At 69.9% G+C, this 13,749-nt stretch overlaps 1 protein-coding gene across 3 annotated transcripts; it reads left to right on the forward strand.

Annotated features, from left to right (window-relative positions):
- Window positions 1-413: 413 nt before the first annotated feature.
- Window positions 414-13,397, forward strand: ACAP3 (ArfGAP with coiled-coil, ankyrin repeat and PH domains 3). Of its 3 annotated transcripts, XM_045548786.1 has the most exons (24): window positions 414-535; window positions 4,001-4,058; window positions 4,673-4,792; window positions 4,985-5,038; window positions 6,052-6,110; window positions 6,544-6,727; window positions 7,027-7,071; window positions 7,211-7,306; window positions 7,378-7,452; window positions 7,746-7,757; window positions 8,312-8,421; window positions 8,524-8,575; window positions 8,783-8,883; window positions 8,950-9,061; window positions 9,344-9,552; window positions 9,625-9,694; window positions 9,793-9,887; window positions 9,959-10,161; window positions 10,328-10,435; window positions 11,075-11,173; window positions 11,260-11,486; window positions 11,685-11,794; window positions 11,894-12,004; window positions 12,107-13,397. In XM_045548786.1, the coding sequence occupies exons 1-24, from the start codon at window positions 489-491 to the stop codon at window positions 12,252-12,254; spliced, it is 2,505 nt and encodes an 834-aa protein (XP_045404742.1). In that variant the 5' UTR covers window positions 414-488; the 3' UTR covers window positions 12,255-13,397. The 3 variants fall into 3 exon arrangements, with proteins under 3 accessions (XP_045404742.1, XP_045404743.1, XP_045404745.1); XM_045548787.1 differs by lacking the exon at window positions 7,746-7,757 and having other exon boundaries at window positions 429-535; XM_045548789.1 differs by lacking the exon at window positions 4,985-5,038 and having other exon boundaries at window positions 429-535.
- Window positions 13,398-13,749: the final 352 nt, after the last annotated feature.

Here is a 13,749-nt window from a genome sequence, read left to right on the forward strand (position 1 = left end):
GGCGGGGCCGGGCTTAGGGAGCCGGTGCAAAGTGCCGGCCCGGCTCGGGCGCGTGGACCCGCGCGCACCGGCGCGGCGCCCAGGCCCTGCAGGCGCGCTCCCGCTCGCTCACTCGTGCACCCGCCGGGCCGCCGCCGCCCCTGCTCCCGGAGCGTCCAGCTGCCGCGTTCCGGCCAAACCCTCCCGGACGTGGGTTTTGCAAACGGCCGACCCGCGCAGCGGCCGGACGGCTGGAGCAGGCGGGGCCCGCGCGTGTCCCGCGGCCCGCGGCCCCGCCGACGGCCCCTGAGGGCGACTGTGCGGACCGGCCCCGCCTCCCCGCCCGGGCGGCCCGTGCACGCGCGGAGGGCGTTGGGCGACGCTCCCCGGCGGCGGCGGCGGCGGACTTGGGCGACGCTCCCCGGCGGTGACAGCGGGCGGGGCGCGCGGGACGGGCCGGCCGGGCTGCCCCGGGCGCTCCGTGCCAGCGAGCGCCGCGCGCCGCAGCCATGACGGTGGAGTTCGAGGAGTGCGTCAAGGACTCGCCGCGCTTCAGGTGCGCCGGGCGGGGCGGGCGGGCGGCCGCCTTTGTGCCCGCGCGGGCGGCGGCGGCGGCGGCGGGCGGGGGTGGAGGGCCGCCGGACAAAGCCGCCCGCTCCGGGGGAACAAAAGACGCCCCTGCGCGGCCGTCTCCGGCCGGGCCGCCCTGGGCACGGCCGCCACCGCACCGTCCGCCCAGCTTTGTGTCCGCGCCCTCGTTCGCGGCTCCCCCAGGGGCCACGCCACTCCCCGGCCCCGCAGTCGGGCTCTGGCCAGGGTTGTCTGGGTCCGTTGGGGGGGGGTTCTGTTCCTGGTCCCTGCCGTGGTCCGTGTGTCCGGAGCAGTGCACGGGGGACAGGCAGCTGAAGCCATTTGGAGCCCTGGGATGGGCTTCGTGGCAGGGTTGGAGAGTGCCCCGGGGGCTTGGGGGGCGGGGGCTGTCAGAGTGGTGCGGAACGGCAGGTGGGAGGGTAGGGTCTGCATCCACGCTTGCGTTTGTGTGTTTTTCATCATTCCTGGGCATGCAGGCGTGCACATCTGCATGAACCACATGTTCCTGGACCTGTGCACAAGGGTGCATCTGCCTTACCCGTCTGACGACGTTTTGCAGACAGTAATGGAGGCAAACAAACCTCCTCTGTTCTGTTCTCACAAATGTGCCTCTGCGTGAGGCCCCCTTCTGCTGCACATGCTTGTGTGGGGTGCATCTGCTCTGTGCCCCTCCCTTGGCGGTGCCAGACCATGCACAGAACGTGTGGGTGAGCTGCACCACTGGGCTGGCTTGCTAGATGCATGCATGCGTGTGTACGTGACACCCTTCTGTGTGGATTCATGTGATATGCTTACTGTGTCACTACACAGACACGTTGGCTTGTGCATGTGTGTCCCAGCACTGGGAGCACATGTCTGTGCACCATATCCCCGGATACACACACCTGTGCACAATGCCACTGCATGCAGGCATGTTGGTGCATGAGCATATGTGTCGTGCCGTTGCATGGGTGTGCTTGGTCATGCGTGTGTGTGCATGCTGGGTGTCTGGGGGCCTGCCAGCACGAGGGCCTTGTGGGGGTGCACCTGTGGGCTTCGGCATCCCTCAAGCCAGCCCCACGCACAACTGCCTGCAGGGGGTGCCCTTCCCCACCGCGCTGACAGCCACCAATGAGCACTCTGGCGTCCCAGGATCCTGGGCCCCACCGTGGGGTCTGTCCTCCAAGACCAGGCTGGGGCAAGGCGTGGCCGGGGCCTCCTTGGGAGGGGCGGGCGGGCTCGGTCCTGGCTGAAGCACCTTCACCGTGGCCCCTCACGCAGAGCCTCCTGCTCCTCCTCTGCCCACATGGAGGGATCTGGGCTGACCTCGCTTAGTCGGGTGGGGGTGCTGGAACCCCACCACCTCTGGGCCTTCCCTCCTTCACCAGCCTGGTGGGACTGTGGGGCCCGGGCTTTGCAGTGCTGCTTCTGGTAGGAAGGGACTGCCCAGGTGGGGGCACGGGCCTGGAGCGGAGAGCTGAGGACAATTTACGTGGACCCTGGTCTTGGGGCCTCCGAAGCCTGGCTCAGTGGGTTTGGTGTTGGGCTGTGATTTAACTGGGGTTTGAGGGGCTCCCTGAGGCTGTCCTGGGGTTCCCCTGTGAGCATATGCTCAAGTGCCCCTGAGGCTGTAACTTGAGCTCCCTGGTGCCCACCTTGCCTGGGCCAGGGTGGGACAGGAGAAGGTGGTCTCTGATGTGGAGCCTGGTGGCCCTAGCCCTGGGAAGGGGGACCCTACATGGGCCCTCCCAACCTGAGGAGGAGCTGCATGTGGGTCGGGGTCCAGGGGAGCCTGCTGGGGGGAGCTGCTGGCGATTATGCAGCTGCCCCAGCCTGGGTGGGGCTCCAGGCGCTGAGTCACGGCTTTGGTGGAGGGGCCGCCTCACCCTCCCCGCCAGCCTCCACCACCCTCCACGCTGCTGAGATCCGGCCCAGCGGGGAGGAGGCCTCAGGTCCCCCGGGCTGGGGAGGGAGATGCTCAGGGGCTCCCAGGACTGGGTGCAGCCCGCAGGGCCTCTGCTGAGCACCCGGGTTGTCCCCAGGAGCATATCTGTCAGCTCCTGGTGCAGCCCCACACTTGCCACCCTGCCAGGGACACAGGCGCCCCCAGCCCGGGGGTGGCAGCTCTGGGTGCAGCTGTCTCTGCATCCGGCCCTACAGGGCGGTCGCTGGCCGTGGGCTCTCGGGGCGGGGCTGTCTCTGCAGCACTGTTCTGGGCCTGTCCCTTCACTGCTCTGGAGCCCCCAGGGGAGGGGAGATGCTACAGTAGTGGGAGGGGGTCCTGGGTTGGCCACACCTCTGATGGATGTGGGCTGGACTCTGCTGTTCCTGCAGCTAGATTCCCTCTGTTCCCTCAGTCCCTTAGAGAGGAGCTGGTGTCCTGCCTAGGTGGGAATTAGGGACATGCCAAGCCACGCCTCACGTGACCTACCCCCCCCCCCCCCGGGCCTGGGAAACCCTGGAGCACACCCCTCCCCCTGCTGGTCCACAAGGGGTGAGGGGCTGCTGGACCGGGCAGCCACCCCTGCTGCACCCCCGCCCAAGGCCTCTTCTGGGGGCAGCCTCCACCCCTGGCGCCAGCCCAGGCCCTGAAGTCCCGTCCCCGAGAGGCCAGATGGGCCGCGGCTTGCCAGCTGAGCCAATTGCGTGGCGTGAGGGGCTGCTGGGACCCTGGCCCCATTTCCCCATTTCCTGCTCCCGGAGGGGGGTGGTCACGTGCGGATCCATCTGCCTCTTGCCTTCCGGGGGTTCTCCTGGTGGCTTCTCTAGTGATGTCATGCCTTAACTCTTCTCTCCCCAGGCAGCGCCGCGGCCAGGCTGCCCTGGTGGGCGCGGGCTCTGAGCAGGGCCGCCCCTCTCCCTCTGGGGACGGCGCTGTTTGGTGTTTTGAGGTGGGGGAGCTGGGGGCATCTCTGCTCAGCTGCTCTGGAGCCTCCTGGTGCTGCCAGGACAGAGAACAGCCGGCCCCCAGCCGCCGGCTGCCACCCCTCGGCCCCTGGGTCCGCAGAGGGGCACGGGGCGAGCACTAAGGGGGTTGAAGTGCAACCAGGTGGGGTCCGGGGTGAGCTCTGAGCCCAAAGAGGAGGGAGAGAAGCCGGTGAGGCTCGGCCCGGCCCTCGTGGGTAGCACCACTGTGGGGCTCCGGCTGTGTCCACAGAACACGTATGTTAGGACACAGATGGGCCACTGTCCTCAGGGGCTGCCGACTGCCTGACCTGTCCCCAGGTCTGTCAACCAGCCAGAGCCCAGGTCGGGGGGGGGGGCGGTCACAGCCAACTCGGCTTCTTCCTGCCCGGGGTAGTGGCGGGTGCTGGTGGCTCCAAAGCGAGGCCCTGGGCCCCAGTCCTGCCCCCCAGCCTGTGTCCTGGAGCCCTTCCCATGGGGGACCCCCGGGAGGGGCCAGGGGTGGCGAAGGCCCAGGCCGAGCCCCAGCGCCCCGTCCTTGTTGCAGGGCAACCATCGATGAGGTGGAAGCGGACGTGGTGGAGGTCGAGGCCAAGCTGGACAAGGTGAGGGCAGGGCCCGCTGCCGCCCTGCCCCACGCCCCGCCTGGGCTGGGCGGCGCCAGCAGGACTTGTCTTCCAGGATTTACTAACTCGTGTGCGTGTGTGTGCATGTGTGTGTTGCACGTGGGGTGTGCCGCCTGTGTGCGAGCACTCGAGGGCATGCACGGGACCCACGTCTGTCCCTTGTCGGCCCCTCTGTGTTCTACCATGCGTGTTCCAAGCTGCACATGCACATATGCATGCCGAGCCTGAGTCCGTCCAGTGCAGGACGGGTGGGCCTAGGTGAGTCCTGGCCCTCAGTTTCCCCACCTGCTCCTCCACCCACTGCTGTGGAACCGTGTGACCGGGTGGGGCTGAGAGCAAGGGCAGGGGCTGCCACGCTGGCTGTTCTAACCCACCCTGCCAGAGCCACGTGCCACAGCGCAGCCTGGGGTCCCCTGTTTGGGGCTCCCCTGTCCTGCCCAGCCTCCCACCCTCCCAGACCTTCCGGAAGCACCAGGCAGGCTCCGGCCTGAGGGAGCGTGAGGTGCGGTGCGGGGTGCTGAGGGCAGGTGTGAGCGCTGCTGGCTTGGGGAAGCTGCCGGCCCCTCACCTGGCCCGCCACGTCCTGTCCACAGCTGGTCAAGCTGTGCAGTGGCATGATCGAGGCTGGCAAGGCCTACGTCAGCACCAACAGGCTCTTCGTGAGTGGCATCCGCGACCTGTCCCAGCAGTGCCAGGGCGACACTGTCATCTCGGTAAGGGGCCGACTGACCTCTGACCGCCAGGTGTGGGCAGGGGTGGAAGGCAGCCCTCTGAGGGGGCCCAGGCCCAGAGAGCAGGTGGGGCCCGCGCTGGACCTCAGCGGTGGCTCTGTGTCCCGTGGGCTCGGGGGGCTCGGCTGGCGTGGCAGCCCCCGTGTGCAGTGTCTCCGCCCTGCCTCTCCCCAGGAATGCCTGCAGAGGTTTGGAGACAGCTTGCAGGAGGTGGTCAACTACCACATGGTGAGCCCCGGGCCACCCGGTCCCTGTCCGGTGTCTCCCCTGAGGCAGCTCCCCCACTGCCCGCGGGCCCCGCCCAGCCCGAAACAGCGCTTGGCTGGCTCGCGGGAGCTGAGCTGGCGGCCGTGGCCGGCTGGGGGAGGCCACGTTTCTGCTCCTCCAGTCTGTGGGGGTGGTGGCCGCCCCGCGTCTGTGAGTCAGTGGGGGTGCGGGCGGCCGTCACTGGGGCTCAGCCGTGTCCCGGGGGTGAGCGGTGAGGTCTTGGGGTGGGGGAGGCCCTGGAGGTCCATCCAGGGCCCCCCCAGCTGGGCAGGGCTCTCTGACCAGGCTGACTTCACCACCATTTGGGCTGGGCCTGGGTGACCCCCCAGGGCCGCAGCGCTAACGTGGACAAAGAATAGGGCCCGAGGCACACATGGGTGGTCGGGCCACGGCCTGGGAACCAGAGCCGCAGACTAAACAAGGGCCCCACCCCGGGCAGGGGAAGTTCAGAAATAAACCAGCTCAGGCTTGCGCGTCCTGCGTGTCCCTATGTGTCCCTGGGGAGGCCCAGCCCCCTCCACATGGGGGGTCTGAGTCTGGGCCCGTGCCGTGGGGAGGACCCGGAGCCCCTCCACCCCCCAGGCCAGGCCCCTGGGAGCTCTCGGCTCTGACGTGCTGCCATGCCCGTCATCCTCCAGTGGCTTCTGGGGCCAGGGGACGAGTGTCACACTGTGCCCTGTGCCTGCCTCCGGTGGGCGCTGTGGGTGGGGCTGGAGGAAGGGCCCATCCGCGAAAGTGCTGCCCTCAGTCTGGCCACGAGCCAGCGGGGGCCGACGGGCAGGTGGTCACAGCTCTCTCTCTGGGTGCTGCTCCCCAGCCCCCGCCCCATGTCTGGGCGGTGGGCAGTGCCCCTGCGGCGAGCTGGGCAGGCCAACCGGTGGGGCTCTGCTGGTTTTCCCTGGGAGGATGGGGCCTGGCCTCCGGGGTCATGTGTGGACGGACCCCCGACAACCCAGCTCTCCCTCTGCCCCCAGATCCTGTTTGATCAGGCCCAGAGGTCTGTGCGGCAGCAGCTCCACAACTTTGTCAAAGAGTGAGTGTCTCCGAGGACCCCAGCCCCTGTGGGCACCAGTGCCAGGGAAGAGCCCAGGCTGCGCCCCACCTGGGGGGAGGGGTCTGGGGCCTGCCAGGACTTCGGGCCCTGCAGAAGCTGCGGCTGGGCCGGGCTGGGCTGAGGAAGCAGGGCCCTGGCAACATGCCGGCATGTGTGGCTAGGGTGTCCCCCCCGCCCCGGGGGAGAGGTCGGGCTGACGTCAGGGTACATGGCCTGGGCCGGATGGATCCTGAGGACAAGGTGAGGGCGGGGGGGCCTGGAGCAGAGGGAGGGGAGACCTGGGACGGGCAGGCCCTGCCCAGGAGCGGAGGAAGAGGGGTTCACGAAGGTTGAAGACCCCTGGGCGTCTGGGGCCCAGTGGGCAGCCCTCCTTGACCCTCTGACCTCTGAGCCAACACCTGCCGGTCCCCAGGGACGTGCGGAAGTTCAAGGAGACAAAGAAGCAGTTCGACAAGGTGCGGGAGGACATGGAGCTGTCCCTGGTGAGGAACGCGCAGGCCCCGAGGCACCGGCCCCACGAGGTGGAGGAGGCTGCGGGCGCCCTCAGCCTCACCCGGAAGTGCTTCCGCCACCTGGCGCTGGACTACGTGCTCCAGGTGGGCTCCCAGGCAAGGCCGGGGGGCAGTGGGGGGAGCCGTAGGGGCCGAGGCCTGGGCTCTCGCAGTGAGGGCCGGGGGTCTCCAGCAGGGTGAAAACTGCAGCCTTGCCCACCGTGGGGTTCGATGTCCGCATGCGGGGGAGGACTGGGGACCCCGGGAGGGCGAGGCTGGCGTGGTGCGGACAGCTGAAGACCACCCGGGCGAGGTCTTGGGCCACAACAGGCAGCCCAAGTGGAGCCTGGCGGGGTGCAGGCCATGGGCTGCCTTGGCCAAACCCGCCGGCTCCTCTTCTGCAGATCAACGTCCTTCAGGCCAAGAAGAAGTTTGAGATCCTGGACTCTGTGAGTTTGGGGCTGCGGGCCCGGGCATTGGGGGGCTGGGAGCCCAGACATCGGGGCGCTGAGAGCCCAGGTGTGGGGGCAACGGGCACCCCGTGGGGATACCGGGCCGGCCAGGGGCCTCACCTGTCCACCCCCGCAGATGCTGTCCTTCATGCACGCCCAGTACAGCTTCTTCCAGCAGGGCTACAGCCTCCTGCACCAGCTGGACCCCTACATGAAAAAGCTGGCGGCTGAGGTGAGCCTTCGGGAGGGGTGGGGCGGGCGGGTCTCTGGGGGGGTCTGCTCTGCTGACGTCCTGCACCACAGCTGGACCAGCTGGTGGTCGACTCTGCGGTGGAGAAGCGCGAGATGGAACGCAAGCACGCCGCCATCCAGCAGCGGGTGAGGCCCCGCGGCAGCCCCGCCCTCCCTGACCTCGCGCGCCCCGGCCTGGGGGGCGCCGAGCACAGGCACACGACCCCGTGCCCGCCCCTGCCCCTCAGACCCGCGCCCCTGGGAGCCTCACGGAGGCAGGGGAGGTGGGGGTGGCCCCTCAGCCTCTGTCCGCCAGAGGCCTTGGCCCCCACGTGGGGCAGGGGTGACTTTCTGGGTAGGAGCGAGCCGCGGGAGTTGGGGCGGCCCTCACTCACTGGCTCTCTCTCCCCCTCACACCTCCTCTTGCTCCGGCCCCTCAGACGCTGCTGCAGGTGAGCCAGTGCCCACCCGGGGCATGGGGCGTGGGGGGCATGGGGGGCATGGGGAGGGGCAGGGCCTCTGCCTCCCCCGTCCGGCTGGCGCTTCAGCACCAAGGACACCTCCCGCCGGCCTGGGAGCTGGTGCAGAGCCCGGGCAGCCTCCACCACGTCCCCCGCGTCCCCTGCGGGAGGGCAGCAGCTGTCCCTTCCCACCCCCGCTCAGCATGGAGAGCAGGTGGCCCGGCCTCCCCTCTGCCAGCCTGGGCTGCCAGACGGAGGGACACAGGACGCCCAGTGGCTCCCGGGCCTCCTGAATGGGGCTCTGTCAGGCCGGCGGGGCAGGCGCAGCTGGCGCGTGAATGGGGCCTCAGACAGCGCGGGGCAGCTTCCTTCCTGATCTCAGCCTGCGCGTCCCCAAGCGCTGGGGCCGGGGGGAGCTGGCTGCCGGGCCCCCAGCGGTGAACGTGAGGGGCCGCCCCACGGGGACTCAGGCCAGGGCCTGGCTGGGAGGAGCAGAGGCCTCGCTCAGGGCTGGGCGCTCACGGGGCCGGCTCTGCCCTCGCTAGGACTTCTACGATGAGGCCAAGGTGGAGTTTGACGTGGACGCGCCCAGCGGCGTGGTGATGGAGGGCTACCTCTTCAAGAGGGCCAGCAACGCCTTCAAGACGTGGAATCGGTGAGGGGCCTTCCTCGGAGGGCTGAGGCGGCGGGGTCAGCATGGACGTGGGGGCTGGCTCTGCCTGAGTCTCCACCTGTCCCCCACTGCCCACCTGCCCAGGCGCTGGTTCTCCATTCAGAACAGCCAGCTGGTCTACCAGAAGAAGCTCAAGGTGCGCCGTGGGGCTGGGGTGGGGTCCGCCACAGCTGGGCCCCTCCCCGACCCAACCGGGGTGGGCTGGGACCCTCATGGAGACCACGCCCGAGCGGTCAGGGGAACAGAGAGCTGCAAACAGCCGTGTCTCTGGGGTCGGGCAGTCACGGGGGAGCCGGGCCGGGGCGGGGGCCGAGGGCACCGGCTGCAGAGGTGCTGCCCGCAGGACGCGCTGACCGTGGTGGTGGACGACCTCCGCCTGTGCTCCGTCAAGCCGTGCGAGGACATCGAGAGGAGGTTCTGCTTCGAGGTCGTGTCTCCCACCAAGTAAGGAGGCCCAGCCTGGGGCGGGGGGGGGCCCTGCCCACCTGGCCTGACGCCCCCTCCCCCCAGGAGCTGCATGCTGCAGGCCGACTCAGAGAGGCTGCGGCAGGCCTGGGTGCAGGCCGTGCAGGCCAGCATCGCCTCTGCCTACCGCGAGAGCCCGGACAGCTGCTACAGCGAGGTGCGCCCCCCCTCCCCCCGCCCCTTCCACAGGCGTGTGCGCGCCCTGTGCCGCACGGGCCGGCTCCTGCAGACCCCCTGCGTGCACGTGTGTCTGGTGTGTGTGCGAGGCGTGGCAGGTGGTGCCTGCACACGTAAGCATACGTACACACGTGCCCCAGCAGGCCTGGGCTCGAAGGGCCCTAGTCTGTGCTGACACTTTTGGCTGGGGAGGAGGGGACCTGCTGGGGAAACTGAGGCTGGAGCTCCTGCAGGACTGAGCGGCCCCCGCCCCGTCCCCCAGAGGCTGGACCGCACGGCGTCCCCGTCCACAAGCAGCATCGACTCGGCCACGGACTCTCGGGAGCGCGGCGGCAAGGGTGAGAGCGTGCTGCAGCGTGTGCAGAGCGTGGCCGGCAACAGCCAGTGTGGCGACTGCGGCCAGCCGGACCCCCGCTGGGCCAGCATCAACCTGGGCGTGCTGCTGTGCATCGAGTGCTCAGGCATCCACAGGTGGGCTCGGGGGGGCCGGGCGGGGGCCTGGCGGGGGCCACGCACAGACTCATCCCTCCCCGTGCCGTGCAGGAGCCTGGGCGTCCACTGCTCCAAGGTGCGGTCCCTGACGCTGGACTCCTGGGAGCCAGAGCTGCTGAAGGTGCGTGTGGGGCCGCGAAGGCTGCTGGGCCCCGGGGGTGGGGGCGGGAGCTGGAGTCCGCAGATTGGACAGACGCCCGCACACCCTGTCCCCGCCAGCTGATGTGTGAGCTTGGAAACAGCACCGTGAACCAGATCTACGAGGCCCGGTGTGAGGGTGTGGGCAGCAGGAAGCCCACGGCCAGCAGCCCCAGGTGAGCTGGGTGCAGCCCAGACCCGCCCGGGAGCCGGCCGGGGCTGTGGCCTCACGTGTGCCCCGGTCCAGGCAGGACAAGGAGGCCTGGATCAAGGACAAATACGTGGAGAGGAAGTTCCTGCAGAAGCCGCCCACCGCACCAGCGCGAGAGGCCCCGAGGCGCTGGCGGGCGCAGAAGTGCCAACGCCCTCACAGCTCCCCCCGCGCCCCCACCGGCCTCCGCAAGGCCCGGCTGGAGCCCGTCCTGCCCTGCGTCGCGGCCCTGTCCTCAGGTAGGAGGCTGCTGCCGCCGCTTCTTCCGCCCACAGACTGGGCAGAGCCGGGGGAGGGCGGGAGCCAGAGGCAGGGGCTTGCGGGGCACCTGGGGGTCTGTCCCACTTGCAGCACGACCTGGGGGCCTCCCCTGCCCCGAGCCTGAACCTGCGGCCTGCCCCGCAGCAAGCACCCTGGAGCGCAGGTTCCGCCGGGACTCTCTCTTCTGCCCAGACGAGCTGGACTCCCTCTTCTCCTACTTCGACGCCGGGGCTGCCGGGGCCGGTCCGCGAAGTAAGAGTTGGAAGGGGCCCTCCCCCGCTGCCCACCCCCAGCTGGACCAGGGGGCGGCGCGGGCGCCAGGCGAGGGGCTGGGGGTGTCTTGGCCCCGACCTGGAGACTGAGGCCTGACTGTTATGAGTGATGTGTGCAAAGGCGTGGGTGCGTGTGCGTGGGCTGTGTGCATACGTGTGTGCACGTGTGTGCTGGGGTGGCTGTGGGCAGCAGAGGGCACCACCACACTGGCCCCTCCGCTGGCAGCTGCTGTCCCGGGTGAGCTGGCCAGAGAGCTCCTCCCTTGCCACCTGGGCTGGCGTCTCCAGGGCCTGGCGAGAGCCCCGTGCAAGGACCATCTGGCCTGCGCTGGCCGCTGCAGGGCCAAAGGCACACTGGACGTGCTGGGCCATGCCGGGCCCACCCATCCAGCTGCCTGGCCACAGGGTGGCCCTCCACGGGTGGCTGGGCTAGGGGGCGGCTGCCCTTGGCTCTTCTGAGCGGTTGCTGGTTTCTCTCCTTTCCATGTAGCCCGGGTGGGGCTCCCTTCTGTCCCCCAGCAGGGGCTGATCCTGTCCCTAGGGGTGTCTCCTGAATGGTGGTGGGGTCCTGGGAGGAGTCAGAGACCCCCATGCTCAGGACCCCCTTCGCTGGGCGCAGGTCTGAGCAACGACAGTGGTCTGGGTGGCAGCTCAGACGGCAGCTCGGACGTCCTGGCCTTCGGCGCGGGCTCTGTGGTGGACAGTGTCAGGGAGGAGGGTAGGTGGTGCCTCCCCAGCCCCAGACCGTCCGCCCCAGCCCGCGCGGCCACCGCCCCTGACCTTCCCGCTCCCCGGTCCCCGCAGAGGGCGCGGAGTCTGAGGAGTCCAGCGGCGAGGTGGATGCGGATACCGAGGCAGAGGCCTGGGGCCTGGCAGACGTGCGCGAGCTGCACCCCGGCCTGCTGGCGCACCGGGCGGCGCGTACCGGAGACCTCCCCACGCTGGTCGCGGCGCTGGCCCATGGGGCCGAGGTCAACTGGGTCGACTCGGAGGAGGAGGGCAGGACGCCGCTGGTGCAGGCCGTGCTGGGGGTGAGCGTGGCGGGGCTGTGCGGGACACGGTGGGCCCTGGACGCTGTGTCCTCTGCACATGCTCTTTTGCGGCCCCACCCCAGGGCCCCTTGTCCTCTGTGGGGACCAGGCGCGGGCCCAGCCAGGGCACGGAGGGGTGGCGGTTGGGGTGCAGGGGTCCTGCCAGGGGCCGTTTCCTCTGAGCCGCCGGCTTCCCAGGGCTCCTTGATCACCTGTGAGTTCCTCCTGCAAAACGGAGCGGACGTGAACCAAAGAGACAGCCGGGGCCGGGCGCCCCTGCACCACGCCACGCTGCTGGGCCGCACCGGGTGAGGCCCGCGCCCCGCCCGTCCGCGCAGCCCCACCGCGTGCCCCAGCGCCCCTCCCGCCCGCCCCCGCCCGCCCCGACGGCCCCCTCCGCCTCTCAGCCAGGTCTGCCTGCTGCTGAAGCGGGGGGCCGACCAGCACGCCCTGGACCAGGAGCGGCAGGACCCGCTGGCCATGGCCGTGCAGGCAGCCAACGCCGACATCGTCACGCTGTGAGTGCGGGGGGGGGGCGGGGGGGGGGCCCTTGTCGCAGCTGGGAGGGTGGTGGGAGGCGCGGTGGGGGCGGGGCCGCCTCACTCTGCACCTCCCCCAAGGCTCCGCCTGGCGCGCATGGCGGAGGAGATGCGGGAGGCCGAGGCGCCCCCGGGTCAGCCGGGCCCCCTGGCAGGTAGCAGCCCCACGGAGCTCCAGTACCGCAGGTGCATCCAGGAGTTCATCAGCCTCCACCTGGAGGAGAGCTAGGGTCGGTCGGACCCGGCCCTCGGCAGCCACACCCCACCCCTGACGACACCACACGGCCATTTCCGACAGCCCCAGTGCCTGACGCTGCGGGAGCCCCGTCCCCTCTCCCCTCCTTCCAGCGCCTGGACCCTCGGGCCAGGAGGGGGACGCTGGGATGGGAGCAGACCCCAGCACCGAGTCTGCCGGAGCCCCACAGTTCCCTGGAGGTGCTGCGTCATTTGGTGCCCTCACCCCCTCACCCGGGGACCCTCTGTCTCCAGGTCACCCTGTCCCTGGGGGCCTGGGTTGCTCACATATGTCACAAACCACTCTCAAGGCCCATGCCACCTCACGTCCCCACTTGACTGTCCCAGCACATGGACCTGCGAGCTGGGTCCCTCCCGCACAGCCCCAGGGCCCCGCGCTAGGCCCTGGGCGGGCGGGCGGCCGCCAGCACCTTGCAGGGAACCAACCTGAGTACCTCACGGGGGACCCCAGCATCCAGGCAGGCGCGGGGTAGGTGGCCCCTGGCCTGGGCCCTCATCCCTGGCTGGGCGCAGGCGTCCAGGGCCACGTGGCTGGCCACACAGGCCCCGGTGCCAGGTGGCCCCAGGCCCGTCCCTGCCTCCTCCAGAGGCCCTTCTCCTGGTACTCAGCCGGGGCCTGTGCACAAGCCACTTTCCACCGGCACCCGATGTCCTGTCGCTGCCCGCGTGGATTCTCTACAGCAACCTCGTTCTGACTCTTTCCTCTGGACCCCGAGGACCACCCTGACTCCAGCTCTGCCCGCCTGGGGGAAGCTCCTGCCCCTCCCAGCCTTGCCCCTTGGGCTGGGCCCCCTGACGGGTCCAGGGGCCCCTCAGCTTGTTCTGTGGGGCCCACCGATGCCTTCATGCTCCCCTTTTCTGCAGGAGCCAGGACAGAGGCTGGGCCTCCCAGCTGTGGGCCCTCAGTCCGGCCAAGGCCAGTCAGCTGGCCACTATGCAAATGCTGCCCGGGAGGCCCCCAGTCCCCTGCCTGCTGGCTGTGACCCCTAAAGAGCAGAATTAACTCCCTCCCCCTGCTTGAGCTCGGCCCCTCCTCCCAGCCCTGCCCAGGCCGGGGTCGGCCCTCCTGCTCCGATCAGTCACTCGCTGTTAATAAACTGCTTGCGCCCACTGCCTGCTCCTGGCTCCCCGCCTCGCTCTGCTGTCTCAGCTGTGGTGTGTGGGTCCCTGCCTTCCCTGGGGGCAGCCCTCAGCAGGGCAGCACCGGTGTCCCCCAGAAGGACACAGCTCAGGCTCAGACAAGGTGGGGGGCCTGGGGCTTTGACAGAATCTGACTCCTGACACCCCCAGCCTGTTCCCTAGCTCCTCTACCCTAGACTGCACCCCAGTGGGCTGGATGCCAGTTCTCAAGGGCAGCTGGGGCAGGCCTTGTCCTGGCCTGGAGCCCAGTGTCCCCTGGCCCTGGCCTGGCGGTGTGGCTGCTGGGGTCTGCTCCAAGGAGGTGTCTGGCGGAGTCAGGTTTGCAGTGT

The sequence above is a fragment of the Lemur catta genome, chromosome 3 (genome assembly GCF_020740605.2).
Source record: "Lemur catta isolate mLemCat1 chromosome 3, mLemCat1.pri, whole genome shotgun sequence".
In the NCBI taxonomy this organism is placed as follows: Eukaryota; Metazoa; Chordata; class Mammalia; order Primates; family Lemuridae; genus Lemur; species Lemur catta.

Coding starts and splice junctions, on each gene's coding strand:
- ACAP3 (XM_045548786.1), top strand. CDS start 489: ATGACGGTGGAGTTCGAGGAGTGCGTCAAGGACTCGCCGCGCTTCAG. Junction 7,307..7,377: donor TGAAAAAGCTGGCGGCTGAG/GTGAGCCTTCGG, acceptor CCTGCACCACAG/CTGGACCAGCTGGTGGTCGA. Junction 10,162..10,327: donor CGTCGCGGCCCTGTCCTCAG/GTAGGAGGCTGC, acceptor CCTGCCCCGCAG/CAAGCACCCTGGAGCGCAGG.